Source organism: Mus caroli, chromosome 1, assembly GCF_900094665.2.
Source record: "Mus caroli chromosome 1, CAROLI_EIJ_v1.1, whole genome shotgun sequence".
Classification (NCBI taxonomy): Eukaryota; Metazoa; Chordata; class Mammalia; order Rodentia; family Muridae; genus Mus; species Mus caroli.
The window spans coordinates 121,052,482-121,079,149 of record NC_034570.1 but is presented as its reverse complement, the minus strand read 5'-3'; the positions used below and the strand labels follow the sequence as shown (position 1 = coordinate 121,079,149).

Genomic DNA, 26,668 nt, shown 5'->3' with positions numbered 1-26,668 from the left:
AAGGTTGGCTTTCTATTATTTATTTTGTTATTGAAGATCAGCCTTAGTCCATGGTGATCTGATAGGATGCATGGGACAATTTCAATATTTTTATATCTGAGAACAGAATAGTTTTATTCTAATTATTCTAATGTATTATGTACTGACAATTAATACCCACATATAAAAAGTGAACTTCGAAGCTCCTTTATATCATATTGAAACATTATATAAAGATGTTCATAGATATATAAAAGAAATTTAGATTAAAATATAGGAAAGAATTCTTTGAAAACGTAAGTAAGGCTACAATTTCTTAGATACAATAGACATGGTAGCTAAAATATAATTCATAAGAACACAGGTAAGTTGGATTTTTATCCATAAAGAAAATATTTCACTTCAAAAGACAACACCAAATGCTTAACCTGCAAGCCATATGATAGTACAAAGTATCTGTAATATAGTCATAACAAATAAAGGACTAAAATTCAGAAGATACCCTGAACCCTTGAAAGTTAATAATAAGATAAGCTGTCCCACTGATAAAAGCCAAAATATCTCCAGAGACATTGCATCAGAAAAAAAAAACATATTAATACTAAAAAACACCAACATTTGTAATGCTATCATCCATTATTGGGATTCAGATCTAAATCATAAGAGACAACACTTCCCTCTTGCTGAAGTGATAGCAATGAAAAAGGCAGCAACAAATATTCAGGGGAAATGGGAAAAAACGGGGCTCTCGTGCTTTGCTGGAAGGAACACAGATCATGTTAGAAAGCAGTTTGCAGCTTTTAAACCACAAGCCTGCAGTTGCCATGCAACCCAACAGTCTCACTCCAAAGAAAGAAGAAAAAGTGTATCCACCCAATTTTGTACCTGGGATTAATAATAGAATTAACTATAGTACCCAAAAAACATAGAACCGTCCAGATATTCATTAACTGTGAATAGTTTCAAAGAAGTACTATGCCAGTGCCCCGCAAATACAGAAGTGGATGCTCACAGTCATCTATTGGATGGAACACAGGGCCCCCAATTGAGGAGCTAGAGAAAGTACCCAAGGAGCTAAAGGGGTCTGCAACCCTATAGGTGGAACAACAATATGAACTAACCAGTACCCCCAAAAACTTGTGTCTCTAGTTACACGTGTAACAGAGGATGGCCTAGTAGGCCATCAATGGGAGGAGAGGCCCTTGGTCTTGTAAAGATTATATGCCTCAGTACAGGGGAATGCCAGGACCAGGAAGCAGGAGAGGGTGGGTTGGGAAGCAGGGTGGGGGGACAGTATAGGGGACTTCCAGGATAGCATTTGAAATGTAAATGAAGAAAATATCTAATAAAAAAGAAGTATTCTAATCATAGAACAAAAGAATATTCAGCAGTAATGGAAAATGATGGATTAAGGTGTGTCTCAGCTGCTAGACTGCTTGTCTTGCATGCACAAAGGTCTGAATTTAATCAAAAGCATGCCATAAAACAAGCTGTGGTTGTGCATACAGCCCCCCACCATGTCGAGGTCAGAAGTTCAAGGCTATTCTCAATTAGGTACACAGTTTGAGGTCAGCCTGGACTACTTTAGGCCCTGTCTCAAAATAAAAATAAAGTACTGGCATGTGTTATAGTATTATGTATTTCAAAAAGTCTATGGCAAGTGAAGATAGCTAGTCATGAAACACCACATTCTATGATCCCACTTATAAGAAATATCTAGAAAAAAATTCTATAATCAGGCTACATGGTTGGATAGGGTTAGGGGTGGGAACATATATAAACTATGAATAGCCAGGCAGAATTTCATGTGGTTGATTAAAATGATCTAAATCAAAACAATGGTAATAGCTGAAAACTTGGTAAATACAGTATAATGAGAATATTTAACTGAGTCAATTATATGTTATATAATTACCACTTTATTATTATTATTATTATTGTTAGTATAAAATATAAAATTCTATTAAATAGAAGCTTCCATTTGACCTAAAACATTTTGGGGGTCTGGCTTACCAGTCACCAAAAATAGTAACCAATTAAAATTAAATCAAGGAAGTGCAAAGGGTGTATTTTTATAAGAAATAGGAATATATGCAGTTGTAAATTCAAAGTTTCAAGATATCACCCAAGACCTTTCATGATGATAATCTAAGCAGAAAAAGTACACTGGGCTCATCTTGGCTCTATCATTAACTATTTATTTATCACACAGTTCCTACAACTGTAAAACCAGTTGAGACCTGTTCTGTTTTATGTTCTTTTATGACAAAGCACTGTGACAATAAGAAACATAGTTGAAGAAGGGGGTTTATTTGGCTTTTTCAGGGGAAGGGTGGCAGGGTGGAAAAAGTCAAACTGGAATTCAAGCTGCAAGTCACATCACATCCAAAGTTAAGATCAGAGAGAAAAAAAGGCATCACTACTGCCTGCCTGTACTGCTTCATCTGTCTGTCTCCTGTCATACCTCCAGTGCAGAGAATGGTGCTTCCCACAGTGGCCTGGATCTTCCTATGATCAACAAACAAGACAACTCTTCACAGATATAGCCACAATCCAACCTAATCTCTACAGTTCCTTGATTGAGGCTTTCTTCTCAGGGGGTTCCATGCTATGGTAAGCTACCTAAACCTAACCATTGCAAGACCCTTGTCCTGCCTGGAACATCCTAAGGCTCCTGTGAGCCCCATGGAGGACAACTAAAAGAGAAAGTACTTATACATGTAATATTTGGGGGTGGGGGCTCGAGACAGGGTTTCTCTGTGTATCCCTGGCTGTCCTGGAACTCACGTTGTAGACCAGGCTGTCCTGGAACTCAGAAATCCACCTGCCTCTGCCTCCAGAATGTGCTGGGATTAAAGGCGTGCGCCACCATGCCCGGCTGTATTTTTTTTTAATGCTTATCAGATATATAGTTGCTGCTTACACTTTGGCTTTTCCTCACTTCAAGACTGAAGTTGGCAGAAGTCAGATGCCATCTAATCCCAAGCTCCTCCCACAGAAGCTTATGAAGTCATCCCTAAGAAAGCTTGTGACTATGTTCATCCTGCTTAATGCTCCGTAGAATCCTGTAGTCCCATGCCTCTTGTTCTAAAGCCACTCCAATAGAGCTTTATTCATAGAAATGCCAAGAGGAACTATAAGAGGTCCCCAGCATTTAAAACAGCTCAGGTAGAGGAAGAATGCCGCGAGAAATATGCATAAAGATGGTCATTGTGAAAACCTTATTATAGAACACAAGCTATAAAAGCACGGAGGAATAACATCTTGTCTTTGTGGAGCAACCATACTCATCCTTAGGTGCAGGCTATTTACCAAAACTACATTCTATTCTGCACATCAGAGTTAGAGGACACAGATGGCCTCCTGAGGTAACCCTCATTAACAAGGGATAAAGTAACATTATTTAAGCATTCAGTATGATAGGAGCATGAAATATTAATTTCAAGCACAGAAAATTCAGTTTGTGATGGAGCGTGAGCTGCTCGCCCAGAGTTTTCATTCATGTCTGCTCGCTAATGAGTAGAGCAAGGACCTTAGAGCACAGAGCAGAGAGCACCTGTGTGGATTCCGTGGGTCCTGAGCCCTCTTCTGCCTTACTACAGAGCATCGCCTCCTCCCTTGTTCCCAGAGGTCAGCATTAGGAAATGAAATAGAATTCTGTACATAGGCATCTACGTAATTAAACCTCAAGCCTGGTTCTTTAAAAAAAAAAAAAAGTTAAATCCAAAATCCTGTCTAACACAGTGAATACTTAGCAAGAGCACTCTTTGAGCAGCTGCATTCAATTAAAAAGTTATTAACCCCAAAGAAAAATCCACAAACAACAACAAAATTCATGTTGTCCTCACCAGAGATGGGATTACTTTTGTACAGACATATATTTGTGGAAAAAAAATCCTTTATATAACTCCAATCATTTTCAAAACCAACTTTTATTGCAGTATTTTTGAAGGGAGATGATCAGTCTATGGGGATAAGAATATCATAGGTTACCTACATAACTCAAAGCTCAGTTACAATAGCAAATCTAAGGAGAAAAAGAAACAAGATGATCTGGCTAGTACAGGGTCATATTTTGCTAGGAAAACATGTTCTTAACAACACATACTTTTGAAATACAGAAGAGACTATGAGTGATGTTAAATGTATACATTTATTTCTCTTAGTCTCAGGTTTGATGAACGGCACTAGTATGCACTATTTAGATGTCATCTGTAGCTCTGATGGTTTTCAAAACTGTTGAGATGTTCAAATAACTTCACAAGTGCTGTGAATTCAGAGGAGTTATCCACAGATAGACCTTTGAATACCAGCCAGATTGCTGCTGCTCTATAATACATTCCTAGCCAGGAAGAGTGACAAAAAGGCAATCTCTTTTATGTATATGGATGGGAGGGTAAGTGTTCACATGTATAGGGGCCAGCACATGTCTGAGAGGCATGCATTCACACGTGTGGGTGTGGGGCCTCCTACATCTCGACTACCCTCCATCTAGTTATTTGAAGTGCAGTCTCTCAGAAGGCTGAGCATGTCCCTAGGGCTAGTATAATTCTTCAGCTCGCTCCAGGATTCATTCTCTCTCTCTCTCTCTCTCTCTCTCTCTCTCTCTCTCTCTGTGCTGCAATCATAGGAGAGCTACCATGCCCACTAAGCTTTTACATGGGTTTGGGGGATCTGAATTCCAGTCAAGTGCTCCACTTGCTAAGGCTTATTAAAAGGTTAAGCTTTCAATAAGCTCACTTCGCTCATGCATAGTACTGCTGTATATACTCTTTAATCATGGCATAGGCTCACTTTGATGTCTGACTTGTTTTGAATTTCACCTCTTGTTTATTTAACATATGAACCTCCATTTCTAAATTATAACTGAACTTGAAATATCACAACTCTTCCTAGGATAAGGGAGATATTGTTAAGTATTGTAAAGGAATTACTCCATTGGTAATCTGACCACCAGGAAGGAGATTTTTGCATATTAGTTACCAAACCAATAGCTCAATATTACATATATTCAAGACAATAAACACCATAACTAGATATTTTAAAAAGTAGTGGTTTTCAGTTTTTTAGTATGAACAAGTGCATGCATGTATGCAGAGGTATAGATGTGTGTGCTTGTTCTAGAATCTGTGTGTGTGTGTGTGTGTGTGTGTGTATGTGTGTGTACATGCATGGGTGTGCATGCCTATAGATGGAGACCAGAAGTTGACCTTTGGTTCAGGAACAATGCATATTTACTTTTAAACGCTATTCACTTAATGTATATGAGTACACTGTAGCTGTTTTCAGACACATCAGAAGAGGGCATTGGATCCTATTATAGATGGTTGTGAGCCACCATATGGTTGCTGGAAATTGAACTCAGGGCCACTAAAAGAGCAGCCTGTATTCTTAACTACTGGGCCATCTCTCCAGGCCCCACATGGACTTATTTATCTTCATTTTAAAATAATTTTAGTTATTTACATTCCAGTTGTTGCCTGTCCCTACTCGGTCCTCCCTCACACAGCTCCTCATTCTACTCCTCCTCCCCCTTGCTTCTGAAAGGGTGCTCCCCATCCCTGCCATGCCTTCCCTATTTCTGAGGCCTCAGGTCTCTTGAGGATAAAGTGCATCTTCTCCCACTAAGGCCTGACCAGGCAGACCTGTGCTATATTTGTGCCAGGGGCCTCAGACTGACCCATGTATGCTCCTAGTTGGTGGCTCAGTCTCTGGGAGCTCCCTGGGGTCTGGGTAAGTTGAGACTACTGGCCTTCAAATGAGGTAGCTTTCCCCTTCAGTTTCTTCAACCCTTCTCCTAATTCAACCATAGGAGTCCCTGACATCAGCTCAATGTTTGGGTGTAAGTATCTGCTTCTGTCTCAGTCAGCTATGGTAGGGCCTCTCAGAGGACTGCTATGACAGGATCCTGCCTGTAAGCACATCATAGCATCAGTAATAGTGTCATGCCTTAGTGCCCTCCCATGAGATGGATCCCAAGCTGGGTCTGTTATTGGACCATCTTTCTTTCAGTCTCTTCTCCTTTTTGGTCCCTGTAGCTCTTTTAGACAGGAACAGTTCTGGGTCAGAAATTTTGACTGTGGGTTAATAAACCTTTCCCTCCACTTGAGGCCCTGTCTATCTACAGGAAGTGAACTCTTCATGTTCCCTCTCCCCATGTTAGGCATTTTAGCTAAGGCCACCCCCCCCCCATTGAGTACTTAGAGTCTCTTACCTCACTGGCCTCTAGTACTTTCTAGAGGGACTCCCACACCTCCCACCCCAACCCATTCCTGATGCTGCTTATCTTCATTCATTCTCTTGGCCCTCTGGGCTTCTCTCCTGTCCCTACCCCCTTACCTGACCCTGTTCCCCTTTCCCTTCTCTCTCCCCTCCCCTCCTCCACTCAGATCCCTCCCTCCCTCTTTCCCTCTGCCTTCTATAATTATTTCCTTCCCCATTGTAAGTGGAACTGAAACAGCCTCATTTGAGTCTTTCTACTTGGTACACTCCTTATGATCTGTGGGTTGTATACTAGGAATTTTGTACTTTTTGGCTAATATCTACTAATCAGTGAGTACATACCATGCATGTTCTTTTGGATCTGAGATATCTCACTCAGAATGATATTTTCTAGTTCTATCCATTTGCCTGCAAAATTCATAAAGTCCTTGTTTTTAATAGCGGAACAGTATCCCATTGTGTAAATGAAACACATTCTCTGTATCCATTCTTCGGTTGAGGGACAGGTGGGTGGGTTGCTTCCAGCTTCTGGCTATTACAAATAAGGCTGCTACGAACATGGTGGAGCATGTGTCCTTGTAGTATGATGGGGAATCTTTTGTGTGTATGCCCAAGAATGGTATATCTGGGTCTTCAGATAGAACTATTTCCAATTTTCTGAGGAACTACCAGATTGGTTTCAGGAGTGGTTCAGGTACCAGCTTGCAATCCCACCAGCAATAGTGGAGTGTTCCTCTTTCTCCACATCCTCTCCAGTATCTGCTGTCACTTGAGTTTTTTGATCTTAGTCATTCTGATTGCTGTGAGATGGAATCTCAGAGTTGTTTTGATTTACATTTCTCTGATGACTAAGGATTTTGAACATGGCTTTAAGTACCTGTAGGTCATTAGAGATTCTAGTGTTGAACATTCCCTGTTTAGCTCTGTACTCTATTTTTTTATTGGGTTTTTTTGAGTTTTTTAGAGGATAACATTTTCAGTTCTGTATATATCTCGGATATTAGCTCTCTGTTGAATGTAGGGTTAGTGAAGATTTTTTTTTCCCAATATGTGGTTTACACATATTTGTCTTATTGATGGTGTGCTTTGTCTTATAGAAGCTCTTCACTTTCATGAGGTTTCATTTATCTATTTTGTTGATCTTAGGGCCTGAGCCATTGGTGCTCTGTTCAGGAAAATTTCCCCTGTGTCAATGAGTTTGAGGATCTTTCCTATTTTATTCTATTAGACTCAATGTATTTGGTTTTGTCTGGAGGTCCTTGATCCACTTGGCCTTGAGCTTTGTGCAAGGTGATAAATATGAATCTATTTTCATTATCCTACATACAGATAGCCAGTAAGTTCAGCACCATTTATTGAAGATGATTTCCATTTTTCTACTGTAGGTTTTTGGCTTCTTTGTCAAAGATCAAATGTCCATAGGTTTGTGGATTTAGTTCTGGGTCTTTAATTCTATTCCATTGATCAACCTATCTGTTTCAGTACCAATACCTTGTTGTTATTGCTATTGCTCTGTACTATAGCTTGAGGTCAGAGATGGTGATTCTCCTGGAAGGATTTTTTTTATGTTTTCTATTTTCTTTATTTTTAAATTGGATATTTTATTTATTTACATTTCAAATGTTATCCCCAGTTTCCCTTCCAGAGACCCCCTATCCCATTTCCTCTCCCCCTGCTTCTATGAGGGTGCTCCTCCACCCACCCACTCCTACCTCTCTGCCCTCTCATTCTCCTACATTGGGGCATTGAGCCTTCATAGGACCAAGGGCCTCTTCTCCCATTGATACCCAATAAGGGCATCCTCTGCTACATAAGTGTCTGGAGCAATGAGTTGCTCCATGTGTTATCTTTGGTTGATGGTTTAGTCCCTGGGAGCTCTGGGGACATCTAGTTGATTGATATTGTTCTTCCTATGGGGTTTCAAACCCCTTCAGCTCTTTCAGTCCTTTCTCTTTTATTGTTGAGAATTATTTTGGCTATCTTGGGTTTTTTGTTTTTTTCATATAAAGTTGAGAATTTCTCTTTCCATGTCTGTAAAAAAAAAGTTGGCATTTTGATGGGGATTACATTGAATTTCTTTCTCAACACATTTATCATTCATGTAAAGGAAGGCTACTGATTCGTTTGAGTTAATTTTATATCCTGCCCCTTTGCTGAAGTTCTTTATCAGCTGTAGGAGTTCTCTGGTAGAATTTTGGAGGTTGCATATCATCTGCAAATAATGATACTTTGACTTCTTCCTTTCCAACTTGAATCCCCTTGATCTCCTTTTGTTGTCTAATTGCTCTGGCTAGAACTTCGAGTACGATATCAAATAGATATGGAGAAAGTGGACAACCTTGTCTTGTCCTAGATTTTAGTAATATTGCTTTTATTTCCTCTCTATTTAATTTTTTGTTGTCTGTTGGTTTGCTATATATTGCTCTCATTATGTGTAGATATGTGCCATGAATTCCTGATTTCTCCAAGACATAAAAGGGTATTGTATTTTGTCAAAAGCTTTTTCAGCATCCAATGAGATGATCATATGGCTTTTTCCTTGAGTTTGTTTATATAGTATATTACATTGATAGAATTTCATATGTTGAACCTTCCTTGTGTCCCTGGGATGAAACCTACTTGATCCTATTAGACAGTCAGCCTTAGACTACTTGGAAGTTCTAGGCCAGTGAGAGATCTTGTCTTAATAAAAAGGTGGATAGTGCCTGAGGAAGGGCAACCTCCAGCCATCAAGTGTTTGTACATCCACATGCATACCTAAGTGCACACATGTGCACACCACACACACACACACACACACACACACACACACACACACACACACACACATGATGTCCTGGGACTACTTTGTTGTTTTTATTAAGAAATGGAATACAAGCTTCTTAGAGATATTTGTTACCAATGGAATGTTGCAAAAGTGGGCAGGCTTGGCTTCTAGGCTAAGGTAGAACAAACAAACTTACTCCTCTTTCTAATTAGTTCTCTGTGGAGGCCTGTCTAGAGTTCTGTGGCCATGGTGAGATAATCCTCACTTTCTGGGAAACTCTGTGTGAAGGGATAACATGAGAAACAGAACTATTTAACAGCCCCAGCTCTCTTGATTATAGCTCCCTAAGTCTTCATAGGGTGGTCAGTAGGCAATGTCCAGAAAACCCAGGTTCTTGGCACCTATCCAGAACACTAACAAACAGGACTTCAATATATGAAAAAAATTACGGTTATTATTTAAGTTACTATCTTGGAGTGAATTTATGTAGCAACAGAGAATAGGGGCAAGATCATAACCATTGTGTCACTTTTGTGAAACCCCTGGTGTGGCTTGGATAAACAGAGAAAGAGGAAACCCTTAAGACAAAACAAAAATATCCTTGGCTGAGTAAACATATCTGCAAAGCTGCAGGTCAGTGGGGACCACAAGCTATGTGATCTTCATACCAAAGACATATGAGTACCTGTGATTCTCAAGCCAGTTTATTTGGGAACATCTCTATTGTTATCCCTTAGATGTCACTTTCAACCTCACAGTACCAGGGTAAAGATCATTAAGAATGAAATTATTTAAATTTGTAAAGATCCCATCTCTAGAAACAATGCCAGCTCACTGTTTAGAAGTCCTACCCATGAACTTCAAGATCTGGCCAAAACAGAACTGTTAGTTGTCTAAAAGCTTCATTCATAATAATGTGAATGACTGACTGATAGACAATCAGCAGAGAGAACTGAAGGTTCCACAGCTTGGGAGCTATTGGTAAACTCAAGAATGGATAAAGTAGGAATGGGAACTTGCAGAAGAGGAAAATGCTGTAGAGAAAACCTGCAGTCAAACTCTGATAAATATCCTTTCAATAGAAAAACATGTGTTTATGAAACACGGACAATTTAAAATTTTTATAATAAGTACAATATATAACAAGCAAACTGATATCTGCAACTTTAAAATATTAGAAGAAGAACCAAGAAGCACAAGCTTGTAATCTCAGATACTCAGGAGTATGAGGCAGGATGACTACACTTCAGACCCTGCATGGACTACAAACTGAGGTTACTAGGCAAGCCTGAGCAACTTTGTGAGAATTTGTCTCCAAACTGGAAAAAAAAAAATGAAAAGAGGGTTGGGGTTATACAGCTGGGGTCAGAGGTTAGATGGGAGGGATTAGGTGGCTGGGGACAAAGTTTAGGGTTGCAGCCTCATTTAGTGTAATAGCTTAGTATTGACAAAGTCTCAGGTCCAATTGCCAGTTTAAAAATAAAAAAGAATAATTACGGTGAAGTAGCAGAGAAATTAAAAAAACAGAATAAGAATACAAACAAAAGCATAGATAAAAGACAGGGAAAAGTTATAAAAACAGAAACAAAACAAAACAACATAAAACAAAGAGCCACAACAAGAAAAAAGTTCCAAAAAGAATAACAGGAAGGAGAAAATCACATGAAAAGAAATCTCAGAACCATAGGACATGAATACAGCAAGAGGTACAGTCTGTTGATGCTGAAAATACTGAAGAACACAGGCATATCTCTAAGTGTATCATCATAGGGCTTTAGAAAGTCATAGGCAAAATGCTTGAAAGAGGTGGCCAAAACTAGGTAGGACTGTACCAAGATCAGGTCACAATATCATCAACATGTATAGTCCCAGCTCTGGGAGCAATAAGAGGAAGCAGCTTCATTCTGGACATTTCCAGGGAAAATGCCTATTATTCCTGATCTCAGTACCCAAGCTTCCCTTATTCGCTTTCTATTGCTGCTGTACAGTGCAAACTAAAGCCAATGTGGAGGAAAGGATTTATTTGGCTTCCATTTCCCCATCATAATCTACAAGAACTTCAGGGAAGAAACTTGAGCAGAGACCGTGGCAGAATATTACTTGAAAGCCTGCTCTCCACACCTCACATAACTGGCTTTTAAATATATATATAAAACCAAGGACCACCTGCCCAGAGGTAGCATTCCCACAGTAGGCTAGGCCTTTGCACATCCATCATTAACCATGAAAATGTCTCACAGACTTGCCTACAGGCCAATGTGATGGAGACATTTTCTGAACTAGGGCCCTTTCTTCCCAGATTACCCCAGCTGATGTCAATTTGACAAAACAAACAAAAAATAAACAAACGAAAATCCTCACAGGCTATCATTCAAATACTTGACAAGCACAGAGACCCTTTCCAATATAAAAGAATTTGAAAAATGAGTTCCAAAGTTCCAACCTACCCCTCTGAACAATACCAGAGGGTAACTTTGGCAAACATAGAAAATAGGACAAGGAGACAAACAGAAGAGTGAGTGAGAGATTCAAGAAACTAGGATGAAAGGATTCTCACACTTGACACCTTCCCTATACTTCAAGAGAATCAGGAGTGGAACTGTGGAAAGAAATTCAAAGTAGAAAGAATGTCATGGAGTCTTTAGATCTGAGCTTCAATGCTGGGGCACATTGAGTTCTGGGTTGAACATTAGGGGAAAGCCACAGCAAGCGCCAAGAAAATGAGGTAAAAGGGAAACTCGTGGGGAGAAGCTTTCCATTTATCCATAGAACTAAACAGGAATGAAGGCGCAGTACAGTGTTTGGGTCAGCAGAGAGATGTGTAGAAAATAGTCATTGGCTTAATTAGCTTGATAAAATTACCTGGAAGAATTGCAGGAAGAAATGAGAAGGATGAAGAGAGAAAAGATCCTCTACTGCCTTACGACCAGATCTGTGGCAGGTATCTGAGTATCTGGGTGCATCTAAACTAAAACTAACAACAACAACAACAACAACCCTTAGAAATAGTGAGGTGATCAGGTGGAATGTTATGCACCTGTAAGCCTCACTCAGTAGGTGAGACAGAAGGGTTGCTGTGACTTTGAGGTAAGTCTGGGCTATAAAGTCCACATTGTGTTTTATAAGAGGGATTAATGGTTGTGGAGAGAAAGAGATAAGGGAGAAAGGAAGAAAGGAAGGGAGAGACAGAAGGAAGAAGGGATGGGGAGGAAGTGAAGCAGACAGACAGCAACAGATATGTGGAGGTAAATTTCAGATTTTTTTTTCCTGAAAAGATATTAAAAACGAATTTAGATAGGCTGGCTACTTTTGCAGACTTCATTTGGGCAGTAAGGTACCTAGAGCATCTCATGCTGAGACCTCCAGGGATACTTGAAGTCCATGCATATCTATTCTGTCTTCTTTTAAATAAGAGTCAAATACCTTGGCAGAACATAATCAGAAATCATAAGGAATGAGATGGGAGAGAAATACACATGCATGCAGACTTGTACAGACACAACACACACACACACACACACACAAAGAGAGAGAGAGACAGAGAGAGAGACAGGGAGACAGAGAGAGAGACAGAGACAGAGAAAACAGTCCCTCATTTCACTTAAGATGGAAGATGGCTTATGCAATAGGTAGTTATGTGTGTTCTAGTTACTTGGGTTATATCAAAATAGCAAAATCTTCTGTTGCCATGAAGTCTACATTTTAGTTATATTTAGAAATAAATAACAGTAATTTATTTTGTTACAAACTATAGATTTTTTTTCTTACCTCTTAGAAACATTATAAAATTAGTTCTTGAGGAGTTTAAGGAAAAATAATTATAACTTTTAGCAATAAAAACCATGCTATATATGCCAAGGCTTTCTTATATTACAGAAATAATACCACCAAGAGTCTATTAAATGCATGCCCCTTAGATGATCTAATGTCCACAGAAGTAATTAAAATGATTTCAATTTCATCTAATTCCCAGAGGAAATATTTCATGTATTTCTAACACGTATTAAAACAAAATCTTTCTTCTCAGAACATTTTGTTTTCTTTAAGAATCTTGAAGTTTAGGATGTATGTGTGCAATATATATATAACACAATTTTTCTAATAATATTTTACAGCTGAAATAGTATTTAAGCTGTGGCTAACTGTGAACATAGATAAAACACTTTATTCTTTCTGCAATATCATTGACAGAATGTTTTTATTCTTATTCTATTTTATTTACTTTGCTCATCGAATGGAGGTCATTAGTCTCCCATTTATCATGTGAGAGCTATTGAAATTAAAGTTTTCTGAGAGTCTAATATACAGACAAATTTATACCTCAAAGCAGTAAGATCACTTCTTAATAAAATAATGTAACCATCAAACAATCCTTATTCAGTATGATTAAAAAAAGTAAACTTCAAAACACAGACACATAGCTATAACAAACCTAGTACTAGCACACAATAATGATAGGAATGGGGGCTGGAGAGATGTCTCAGTGGTTAAGAGTGCAGGCTGATCTTGCAGAAGATTCCAGTTTGATTCCCAACACTCATGCCAAGTGGCTTATAGCCCACCCATACTCCAGAGCCAGAACATCTGAGACCCTCTTCTGGCCTCCATGGGCATCTGCACTCACAGACACATAGCACTCACTACACAGACATTTATGCACCATTTAAAAAATCTTTAAAAGAGAGAGAAACAGAGAGACCAAGACAGACACAGTAGCTAACCATTATTAAGTGGCCACTTTTCATTATATATTTCAATATTTTATCATACTTTTCAAAATGATTCTACAAAATGTTGATGTCCTCATTTTTAATTGAGGCCCAGGAGAGATGAAATACGCTTCTTTGTAGACAGGAATTTTGGATACCTCCCTCTAAGTGTAATTTATGCTACTATACGGGCAATATATGCGACATGTAAGTTGATATATGTTGACAAAAACAATTTTAAAATATTATCATGAAGACATAACTATAGAACTTTTTTCTTTTCAAAATCTATTATCAAAAACCAAATTTGTTTTCCTGCCTTTTTATAAGCTCTCATGTAAAATGTGGTTTTGGATGTGAAAACGTCTGGAACAAGGGATCGGTGAAAGCTCCAGCACTCTGTGAGTGTGCTAAATCTCACTAAATTTTACACCTTTAAAGCTGCTAAAATGGTAAAGTTTATGTTACATGCATTTTAGCACCGTGATTTTTTAATGTCATTTGGCTCCCGAAGGATGTAATCAAAATGTTATTCTCTACATATACAGGATCACAAATTCTGAGTGCAGATCTGCATTTCTAAACCTGTATTTAATTTCAACCTCTTTGCTGGTGCTTATCCAGTTCTCTCTCTCTCTCTCTCTCTCTCTCTCTCTCTCTCTCTCTCTCTCTCTCTCTTCCTCTCATATTCAAATTCTTTATATTCAACTTTGTGATCAACACCTGTATATAAATTTCATAGAAGCTCACAGTATAAGTGTGGCAGATGACAAGGACCTCACAGCACACTCTCTGCTTCCTCTACATTACCACAAAAATGACTTAGTTTTTAAAATTCATTCTATCCATCCATCTGTCTGTCCGTCCATGCATCCATCTATCTTCTTATCGTGTGTGTGTGTGTGTGTGTGTGTGTGTGTGTCTTGTGTGTGTAGGACAGAGGACAACTTTCACAAGTTAGTCATTTCCTTCCATCACATGGGTTCTATGGATTGAAAAGTCATCAGGCTTAGTGGTATGTTTGCTGTAAAGTGGTAGATTGGCATTGAGCTATCTTACCCACACAACCTAATTCATTTCACTCATCAAGACAAAGTTAGTATCTCTCTTGTGACTCTCCATCCAAACTGTGGTGTTTTAATAAGAATAGCTCCCATAGACTCATACATTTGAATACTTGGTCCCTATTTGGTGAAACTGTTTGGGAAGGTTAGAATGGTGTCTTCATTGAAGAAGGTGTGTCCCTAGGGGTGAGCCTTGAGCTTTCAATTAATTCCAATGTCATTCCCAGTTAGCTTTCTTTCCCTGTGCCTGAGGTGAAGTCTATCAGGTTTTTTCCTCTCTAGTCCTTAAATAAAGTCACCCTGTGCTCCTGCCTCAGTAACCTACGCTTGCTATCTATACCTGCTTCCCCTCATCCCCATGGCTCATGCCTCCTGTTCCCCTGGGTCTTTTATAAAGAGCCACTTCCTCGGCTCAAGCTTCCAGTCCCCTCTACCATGTATATCCATGTCCCTGTCCCGGCTTTGCAGCTTATCATTTCTTCCCATCATATATTTTCTGTTGATCATGCTTAGCACCTGAGAACTATGTTCTCATGTTTTATTTGTCATCTGTCCCTGTAACACTGTCTAGAATGTAGAACTTGGTAGATGTTAACAGAATGAACACATTTCCCAAAAACCACTACCATGAATGTTTGAAGTACTTCTTATGGTTTGAGAGGCTGTGGTCTGGCTGCTCTTTAACAAAGTAGGTACTTACAAATAGCTACAGGCTTAAACTTAAAACAATAAGCAATCTGTTTTTCATTTGATACTCATGCTAAAATAATCCTTCTTTCTCAGGCATGAGTATTGGGCTGCCCAACACTAATTATAGATCAGAAGTCTTCATGGTGAGGACAGGTGTTGGGAAATTTGGCAGATCAGTGACCATGTGAGCTATGACATACCAAGCCCTCCTTGAACAGCACTCCTTAGCAACATAGCAACCTCCAAGTATCATCAGTCCACTGTGTTTCCAAAGCTAAGACTTAGGTAGAAATTACTCTAATTTAGATGAGGTTAACTGACATTTAACCTTTTAATTTAGAAAGTAAATTGGTGAAGTTTAGCAAGGAGTTTAAGTGAATAGTATCTACTCTAACCTAGAAAGATGATTTTCTGGTTTCTAGTATAAAATATGTTTATCTGAGTCTCCAGAAAATTTATTCAAATCCAATTACCTTAGACATGTATTTAATGTATTTATCTGTGCTCATAAATCTGATAACATGTTAGACAAAAATAATTAATTTTAACAACAAAAGTTTTTCATATGAAATATAATAAACTTGTCTGTATGTGTGCACGTGGGTGTATGTGTGTGTATGTATGTTTATCAGAAATGAAAATGTCAAAGGCAATTTTGAAGGGAATGAACCCAAATTGTTCCAGGGATTATGATGACTTCTCAAGTCTAATCATTTCTTACTTTTAAAATAATACTTTATCCACAACAGTATTATATATAATAATAAACATTGAATCCCCTGAGATGCCAAGCAATTAAGAAAAAATTGCTGAATGAGAACATGAAAGAATATCATACAGCCTTTAAAAGACAAGGCTGAGCCGGGCAGTGGTAGTGCAGGCCTTTAATACCAGCACTTGGGAGGCAGAGGCAGGCAGATTTCTGAGTTCGATGCCAGCCTGGTCTACAGAGTGTGTTCCAGGACAGCCAGGACTACACAGAGAAACCCTGTCTCGAGCAAACAAAAACAAAAACAAAAACAAAATAAAATAAAAGGCAAGGCTGAAGTATGCATGCTAGTATGAACTATTCATCAAGACACTGTGTGATGAAGGACAGCTACAGAAAGTAAAGTTTCAGTTGTAACTGAAAACCACACATATTTACACAATCAAGGACATTTTCTGAAAGGTACAAAAAAGATGAGGTACAGCTAACATAATCTAGAGTTTTGCATTTGATTACTCACTGATGACCACTTTAAGCTTTTGAAGTTTGTGGTCATGTGCAAATACTTCAGTTTAGAAAGAGAGGAGCAGTAGACACTGGAGAAAATGAAGACATCCACATTGATGTTTATTTTGAACACAATGCCTTGTGTCTTCTGGAAAGATTTCCCTCTACAGAAATTCAATTGCTTACTTTCCAAAAACACACACATAAATTTTCCTCTAAATAAGCTCATTTTCCTAACACATCTAATTAATGCTGCAGGTTTGCTACTCTCCATTTTAATTGCCTCTCTCAGAGAACATCAGAGAGTAAGGTAGTCAGATAAAGTTTGAATTGATGAAACACTTATCTTTTGTGGACTGGACAGATAGCTCATTTTGTAAAGTGCTTGTCAAGGTCAAGAGTTTGATTCCCCAGAATCCAGGTAAGGAAAGAGCAGGCAAGGTAGCACACATTTACAGTCCTAACACTGGGAGGCAGAGGTAGAGTATTCATGGAGTGTGCTAGCTAATCTACCCTAAGCCAATTGGTGAGTTCCAGGTCAATAAGAAATTAAGCTGATCTCTAACCTCCACACATAGACCTCCAACCTGCCACACACACACAAACACACACACACACAGCGTTCAACTTCTGTGATTAACACAATATACTGCCCTGTATTGAAATGCAATAGTACCTTAAAAACTATCTCTAAAGCTTGTAATGCTACTGTGTGTGGGGAAAACACAAATCACTAAAGTAGTATTGGAATTCACAATTAAATGAATTTATAGAGGTTTTAATGCAATTAAGTTTTCTCCAGACTGTACCTCTAATGGCACTGGGGTTTTTTTACTTAATATTCTTTAAAACATAATTTACTTTCATTTTTGCAAAGTCATTTATGTATTATGAATATCACTTTAATACATATTTCCATGGTGACAATATGTTTGCAGTCTATTTAATTTACAGATGATGGGACCAAAATGAAAACTCCCTGAGGACCATAGATCTTCTATACCACCATGTTCCCCTTGCAAGATATTAAGTGTATAAGTTATCTATACTTGCACGAATGGACTCTTGAAACAGTAATAAATATTATAAATGATCTGATTGTGAGGCCTTAGGAAAATTAAAATCCATAACAAAGAAAGCATTAGAGATACAAAGAGCCATGTGAGAGTAACAACCCTATGTTTAGGATTCATAATTTAAGCTAATAAATTATTAGGGTTAGAAATTAAAATGAACAAATCTTTTATACAGGCAAATTAAGGATATAGTTAGAGAATAAAAATCATAGATGAGCTTTAAAACCTGAAATCGATTCTTGCGCCTAATGCAAAAGAAACTGTACATAAGATAGCTAAACATCTCTAAATACAGTAGGGAGACTTTATATTTACCACCCATAAGGAAAGCTGTTCAAATAATTGTTTTTAAGACTTTAAAAATTTGTATGCATATGGGTACATATATGTATATATGTGTGCATGTGGGGGCCTCTGCAGGTCAAAAGAAGTGTTGAATCCCTTGAAGCTGAAGTTGCAGGTGGGGTTGAGCCATGTGAAATGGATGGGAGACTGAGCTTCGTTCCTCTGCAAGAGCAGAAAGAGCTTTTAACCACTTCATTTTCTCTCCAGCCTAAGTTAGGTAATTCTTCCTGCTTCCAAGCTCACATGTAAATAATCTGTGCTGGAAAATACTTAACATCAACTAGATAATGGGTTTGAACCCCTAAAGAATGACATATGCAAAACTGGCCAAAGCTATTCAGCTTCATGAATCAGCTCCACTTGGATATCATATTTTACTCCTCAGTTGTAAAATAGTTGGCAAAGGCATAGGTGTAACTGAAAATGATAAATGTAGTTGACAATGACAAACATTCTAAAAGGATGACAAGTGTCATTGGCATGGATGGCAATTAAGCAGGAATGGAAATCTAAGGGATGGGGATGGGGAGATGGTGCAGTCAGCGGTAACAATGTTTGCTCCTCTTGCTGAGGACCTACATTGAGTTTCGAACACCCACATGTCTAGATCACAATGACCAGTAACTCCAGATCCAGGACATGTGGTACCCTCTTATGGCCTCTGCAGGTCTGCACACACACACACACACACACACACACACACATACACACACATACACACACACATACACACACACCACATGATAGACAAATGATAGATAGATGATAGATGATTGATAGATAGATAGATAGATAGATAGATAGATAGATAGATAGATAGATAAGTCTTAAGATAAACATAATGTATTCTGTATAACAGGACTTTATTTTTCCTTTTTGGTTATTTCTCACTACTCCACAAATAGGAAAGGAATAGTCTCCTAACGACCGTGGTACAAGTGAAAAGCCGGAACATTCTTACCTGTTTTCCAGAGGAACTGATTGTCCTTCCTGCCTTCCAAATGAGCTGCTTGGGACAGCAGGAGAGAAAGCACTAGAAAGAGCTTCCTCATGCTCCTGGAAACCCAGTGAGTGACAGCCAAATCACTCCTCAGAAACATTCTTCAGATTTTTCAGCTCTTCACTTGCCTAATCCTGAAAGCAAGAGAAAGACAGGTGAGTGCTCTTGCTTGGCAACCACAACATACTCTGATGGCAAGTGACTTTTATGTGACCATATAACAGATGCCCCCATTACATAGTATTTTATTCCTAAGAGTAAACACATTTGGAGATATCTCATATAACTTTATTCCTTCTATCCAGTCAGATTCCTTGAGGGGCTCATAACTAAGGAGAGAAATTGTCATATACCACTAAGATTCAAAGAGTGGAGGGACAAACATTCTTAACAGCAATGAGTGTAATGACTCAGGATGAGACTATCACTGAGATAAAATAAAGGGAAATACACGAGATAGTATCTGAAAAGAGCCTTAGGGAAACATAAGGGCTTGAAGGAGTCAAGAAGGACACATCCATCCGAGAAAATAAGGAACAGAAAGCTAGTTATGTTTGTGTTCAGGGACTAGTGATTAAGAGAGTGACTGCTTTGAAGGACATGAAGAGGAGGGAGGAATGAGTGGAAGTAAGATTTGGAATACAGGTTGGGGACCAAATTGTAAAGGGCCTGAAATATCAGGAGGGAATTCTAAAACATTGAAGAACTTGCAGGATCACTTACTAGTAAGTAGGGCTAGATAAATTGGGAGTCAGGATTATGAAACTAGTGAAATTGCAAATATTAGGGGGCATTTGAGAAATAGAAGAGAGACTGGGAAGAAAACATTCAGGATGAGTAGGACATAGCAGATAAGAGGAAAAACTCAAGCAGAACAGTAAAATGTAAAATGAAACATAGGAATGAACAGGTTACAGGCATCACTAAGGAGATAACACCTTTGAGACACATGTTTGAGGAAAAATTTAAAATAATATGTTTTTGAATACATAAAATGTGATGTATCTACAATAAACACACACATACATACTTACAGTTCTGTTTTTGCAATGATAGAGACACGGGGTATTATGCATGCTAAACAAATGCTGCTTTACTTAATTTCTACAACCCAAGTCCCAGATAAAATTTTCTAAAACAGAAGAAGATTATACTTATAGCCAAAAAAAGCTAAAATAACTTTGATACTTGATTATGAAAACTGAATACACATATACATATATTCACATGTGTGTATTTATGTATATATATATATATATATATGAGATAGATAGATAGATAGATAGATAGATAGATAGATAGATAGATAGATAGATAGATAGATAGATAGATGTTCATAGGATAAAGTAGACTGAAAAGCATAAAAATGTCATGGGTAAACAATAGTGGGGTTAACATCCAGCAAAGTTACTAAAGATAGGTGGTAAATCTGAGTAAAAGCATCCTACTGACCAATGATAAAGAAATAGCCACTATAAATCTGAAGTTCTCAATACACAGTAATATGAGCCACCTTTTGTGAAAACTCAGTTCTGAGTATATAGAGAAACCCAGGAAAATCAGCTCAATACAGTATTCTCTAGATCAGGTTTGTCTCCTGACACACCTGTAGAGGATTCTCTTTTTGTATTAGTGGATATGGGAAGACTTTTTTTTTTTTAATATGGGTGGCATGAATCCTTAGTTTGAGTTCCTACACTGGGATGGACTAGAGTAGAAAACATTAGGTAAGCATCAAGCATGCACGGATTCTTTCTTCTCTGCTCCTGTTGATGGGGGTGGCTCATTTCAGGTTTCTACTGTGATTGCTATACAATAATGGAATGTAACCTGAAATTGTGAGCTAAAATAACCTTTTCTCCCCTAAGTTGCTTATTCCCAAGGAATTTTTATCACATCCAGAAAAAAAGAGACAAGTCTTTTTGTTTTATTTTTTTTTTCATAAAAAGCCATTGCCTTATTCCTACCCATTTGCAGAATTCATTCAGGTGTCTTTATAAACATGAGTAATTCTGGATGATACTTCATCATATAAAAACAGACAGACAATGGCAGGTGGCATCTGATGCAGTCTCATGACACCTCCTAGAATATATACCGGACACAGTGGTGATGCTGCCCAAACTACTAAAATTTATTCTAGTAGGAACCAAGCAATGCACTTTGAGTGCACAGCCCTCTGGTAGCCTGCTTCAAGCCAGGGATGAATATAATATTCTAAAAGACAACCCGAAGCTCTGCTTCAGATTTGTGTATCACAACCAGAATTGAGGGGAATAAAAGTGGAGGGTCCTGGCTGTAATAAACCAATCCATTTGGTGGCTGTTTATTCTCAAGAGTGGCCTGTTGGTAGATTTCATGGCTCCTAGGAGGCACCACTAGAGTTGGCTCTAAAACTTCTGTCCTTGGCAATTGAGCTGAGCACATATCCTCCATGCAAAGAGCCAAGAATATGATCTCCCACAGCTGTGCCTTTGATAAAGTTTGGGCCCCATAGAAACTAAATTACAGTTTATTCTAAGGCCACCAAGAGTTCCTATGATATTTTTGTGTGAAGTGGGAAAAGATATCCCCTTCTCATGTGGAAACATTTTGAAATTGGTAGATGGTTGTGGATGTGAGTTCTTTTTTTCAACCCTAGTGGTCGCTGTCCTGGGAAATGTGCATATGTGAACATTTCTAACTGCCTACTCTTGTGAATATCACACACACACACACACACACACACACACACACACACACACACACCATCACTTGAGGGGTGTGTTCTCCCTACCACTATGCTGGTGAGGAAACTGCTAGTTTAAGAGCTGGAACTTGACAGAGCTAGAAATGGTCTTGGAGAACTAGAATGCAATCACAGGCTCTCTCTCTTCTGCTCCAACTTCCCAAGAGCTGTCATTAAGAAACATATGTTACCATGCCTAGACTGATCATGATACGTTAAAAATCTGCCTAGGTCTTTTGTTTTAGTAGACGCTTCCGCTGAATCCAGGCTACGATTTTACAGATAACAATATGATATTTTCTACAAGTGTGCACACCGCACACACAGACACACACCCAAATGGATGATGTTGTATAATATGCATGCGATAAAAGACTAATCTGGACATTTGGAGTAAGAAATCACTACCAGTTACTCTGATGAGAAAGCAGACTAAGCTATGTCATCTTCTGAAATATTATACCTTCTCATGACTCCTATAAGGATGAAAACATATGTATACAAAACTGTCACAACACAGATCATTTTGCATGTCTCCATTCTCATGCATCCATCATATGTAAAGCTAGATTCAAATCTTTTCAATGTCAACTGAAGAAAAGGACATCTTCTCTCTTTACAAATGGCTATCAATAGGAATTTAGAGCTTGGCAATAGATTATGGGTTCCAATGAAACCAGAGATAAGCCACAATATTAAGGCAAGGAATCTTATATCAATATTTTCAATTCCACATCAATCTTTGAATCTTACATGGAAAAATATTATCTTAATGTATCTGACTCTGAGCCTTCATCTCCTTTTGACACTGTTCACTATCAGATTTGGACTTTCAAAGGGATCCAGTGCCTTGAGGCCACCAGTGATTATCTAGGGTAGGGCACCTTCCCCAGAGTCTAACATTTCCAGGATGAATAGGGTTGAGAAGCCCTATAATTCATGATTACCATGTGGCTTAGCCATCACCTATAAACAAGGCATCGTAGCCATAGGCCACATAGGATGGATTTAAAATAACAGCAAAAGACTCCAAAGAAGACATTTGAGAATGCACAACAGAGTTCTGTACAGGACATCACAGTGATCATATTACCAAAAAGACCCACATAATTTTGGTGTTTTCAGTCCTGTTTTTTTTTTTCTGTACCTAATGATTTTTCTTTTTTCTAATGAAGCTTAAAGGCAGAGTACAGCAAACATATTTTTATGAGAGCCACCATGAGCCAAGATATATTATTTCATATGTAACTAAGGTGGGATACTGCTGGGCTAATGGACCATGTAGGATGGGCTCTGAAAACATATTTGTTACTGTTCTTCTTTTAAATGCTTAAAACTCACCAACGTACTCTGTGAGCCATGTTAGGAGTCGTTCTAACACCTGTAACATGAGAGTTCTCGATGAACAAAATGAGGAAAGAACAAGAGAGTTCATTCCTCTGTTTGCATAACACAAAGGAAAAAATATGTTCTAACTGATAAAATATGCTATGCTGAAGACACCCCCCATGATGATATGAATAATTTACATTACAGAGGTTGCTGAATTTCCAAATCAACTTATTTACTATATCTCTTAGCACCCAGGATGTATTTGCAGGAAGAGTGTGAAAACGATGAATACTAAATGAGAAACACAGTCTCTCCTTTTCCCCTCAACTTTCTAATCACACAAAGGCCATTCAGCCTACAAAAAGTATGTCTGTCTTCTGCATTTCATTCCCCCAACTGTGTTCTTATCATCCAAGTCCCTGAATATTTAAAAGGTAAAAAACTTAAAAAACATAGAAATGATATCAGTTTACCTTCAGCCTGAAGGAACAGGGATGAGAGAGAGCCAAGTGTACTGTGGTCATGTGGTTCCACATAGCACCATCTCACACACACTGTGAAGAAGACGGCTCATCAAAGATGGCTGATGAGTTCTTGTTGCAGTGCTTAAAGTTCTACTTCATCTTCTATAATGTGCCCATCATTGGCACGTGACATTGCCCTAGGGATACCACTGAAGAGCAGCCTGCTCATTCCTATGCAATTCACATGTGCATAATAACATGCCAAGTATTCACACTAATACTTCATTTTATAGAGAAGAAAACAGATGTTGGGGGATGACTTGAGAATTGAAACTCATAGAACTAGTGAGACGTTTGTGGTAGCTATCACCAGTCTTCCCTTGAAAGGACAGAAACATGTGTTGTCCTTCAGAAGTCATGCAAGAATTCACCATAAGTCACATAAAAGAACAAGATAACCATATTACAGTCCCTAGACCCAAAGAAGCCAAATAACAAGGAAAGCTCAAGGGAGGATCCTTGAATTCTTCTCAGAATGAGAAACAAGATAAATATCAGAGGTGGATGGAGAGATAGAAGTAGGATGCAAACAGAAACAGTACAGAGGGTTCAGGTGTTGGGAGATCCAAGGCAGGTGGATGGGGGGAGATGTGCCAGAGACTTGGGGGTGGGGAGCCCCAGGCAATCTATGAGGGTGACTATGGCTGAGACTCTTAGCAGTAGGGGATGAGGGACCTTGGGTGGGTGCCTCTTGTTTCTAGGCAGGACATCCAGGGAAGAGATGGGGATGCCAGTCTCTACTCATAAAACATTCAACCCAGGATGTGCAGGGGATGAGATGGGCAGAGACAGGGAGTAGCCAACCAATGACTGGAACAACTTGAGGCCCATCCCAAGGGCAAGAACCAATCCCTGACAGTATTGATGTTTATGTTATGTTTGTTCTGTTATGTTTGTAGACAGGAGCCTAGCATAGCTGTCCTCCTAGAGGCTCCACCCAGCAGCCAATGGAAACAGATGAAGAAACCTACAGCCAAACATTGAACAGAGTTTGGAGACTCTTGTGGAAGAGCTCAGAGAAATATTGAGGGACCCAAAGGGGATAGGAACTCTGCAAGAAAACAAACAAAGTCAAATATCCTGGACCCAGAAAGGGGTCCCTGAAACTGAACCACCAACCAAAGAGCAAGCGTGGGCTACATCTAGGACCCTGCACATACATAGCAGATGTACAACTTGTTCTTCATGGGGGTCCTCCAACAACTGGAATGGGACTATTCTTGAATCTGTTGCCTGCCCATGGGTCCTGTTCTCCTAACACCTTTTCTGGCCTCAGCTGGAGAGAATGTTCCTGGTCCTGTAGTGACACAGTGACTTGGTGTGCCATGGAAGGGTGATACCTGGGAGTGAGGGGGCTCCCCCTTCTCAGATGAAGGGGATCAGAATGAGGAGAAGGACTGGGAACCACTGGGAGGAAAGGGAGGCTGCCATCAGGATATAATGGAAATAAATAGATTAGTGGAAAAAGTAAAAGAAAAATGATTCCACTTTGTGCATACCACAAATGAGAAAAATGCCTTATCTAGGATAAAATGATGTTATACTGGTTGCATATCACCAACATGAGCAATTCCTTATGCCCTTAAAAGCAAAGATCCCTCCCAACTCTGTGGGTTCTCTCAGTGGTGTGTCCAAGGCAAGGTGTCATTTTACTTAACACTCACAAACATATGTTAATCACTTGTCCCTATTTCTGCAAAACAAATATTCATAAAAACATTAAATAATTATTTCAAGATCACCTAAGCCAAAAGGAGTTCAATGAGCTGGGTCAGGAAACAGTAATGCCACCAAAGCCACCTGTTAAAAACAGTGATGCCACCATGGCCACCTGTGTTTACTGTCACTCCTGGTGAATCTTTCAGATCACCCAGCAACCTCAAATCTTTAGAATCCTCAGATATAAAATGAGAACAGTCATCCTCTAATGACTTTGGAGCAGGTTAGAACAAAATAGCTAACAGAAAGTGTGTCAATATGGCTCTGCTATACAAAGAGTGCTCACTATAGAGTTGCCTATCTTATTACCAACACTCAGAAGAGCTAGGCTCAGGTAACAACTGATTCATTCAGTTGGTTGGCCAGTTTATTCATTTTGACACAGGGTTCACACTATAACCCAGGTTGATCTAGAAATCAGTAAGTAGTCTATGCTGGCCTCACACATCCAGAAATCTTTCTGCCTCAGCTTCCTAAATGTTAAGAAACATCAAACACAGTCTTGCCCTACCATAAATGCATAGAGATGCCTTTTCTGCCTCTCAGTCTTATAACTTTAGATATATCTTTGAAGCATTAGAGCACTCTGTACCGAGGTTCCAATGAAAGATTCACACTGACCCTTTGAAGGAGAAAACAGCTATCATCTCTATTTTATGAGGGTGTGACCTCTGGTCTAGCAATGAAACAATGCTTAGTAAACATTCCTCTGGCTTTTTACCACTAGCTTCTTCTACCACATACCAACTCTGCAGACCGCAGCCTGGCACTTTCTGTGACTCACTGAAGAAGCCTAATGACGTCAAATGTAAGCACATAATATGTAGATATTTGTGTGTGAGTGTGTGTGTGTGTGTGTGTGTGTGTGACAGAGAGAGAGAGAGAGAGAGAGAGAGAGAGAGAGAGAGAGAGAGAGAATGAACAGTGCCTGGTTTTCTATAATAATAACCAAAATACTTTGCACCATAGAATAAAGCATAGAAAACTCTGAAGAATATTTTCATTAGTATCATACCTCTACTTGAACATACTTTTGCTAGAAGACACAGAAGATTAAAAAACGAAAGAAAGACAAAGAAAAGGAAGTGGAAGGAGGTGGAGGAGGAGCAGAAAGAGGCTTGAAATGGGTTTTCTAACCAAAACTACAGCTTAGTAGTAAGCGAAGATGTCTCTGTATTCTCCGTTGCTTTCAAAACTACAGATTTTTTTTAATATTTTTATTACATATTTTCCTCAATTACATTTCCAATGCTATCCCAAAAGTCCCCCATAGCGCCCCCCACTTCCCTACCCACCC

General features: G+C 38.8%; 1 protein-coding gene across 1 annotated transcript in view; it reads right to left on the bottom strand.

Moving 5' to 3' along the window:
- Nucleotides 1–26,668, bottom strand: part of Thsd7b (thrombospondin type 1 domain containing 7B) — an 879,842-nt gene that overhangs the window by 716,306 nt on the left and 136,868 nt on the right. The window contains exon 2 of the mRNA XM_021164520.2: nucleotides 19,030–19,202. Coding sequence (XP_021020179.1) covers nucleotides 19,030–19,168 — 139 coding nt within the window. The 5' untranslated portion in view covers nucleotides 19,169–19,202. The remainder of the gene's footprint in view (nucleotides 1–19,029; nucleotides 19,203–26,668) is intronic.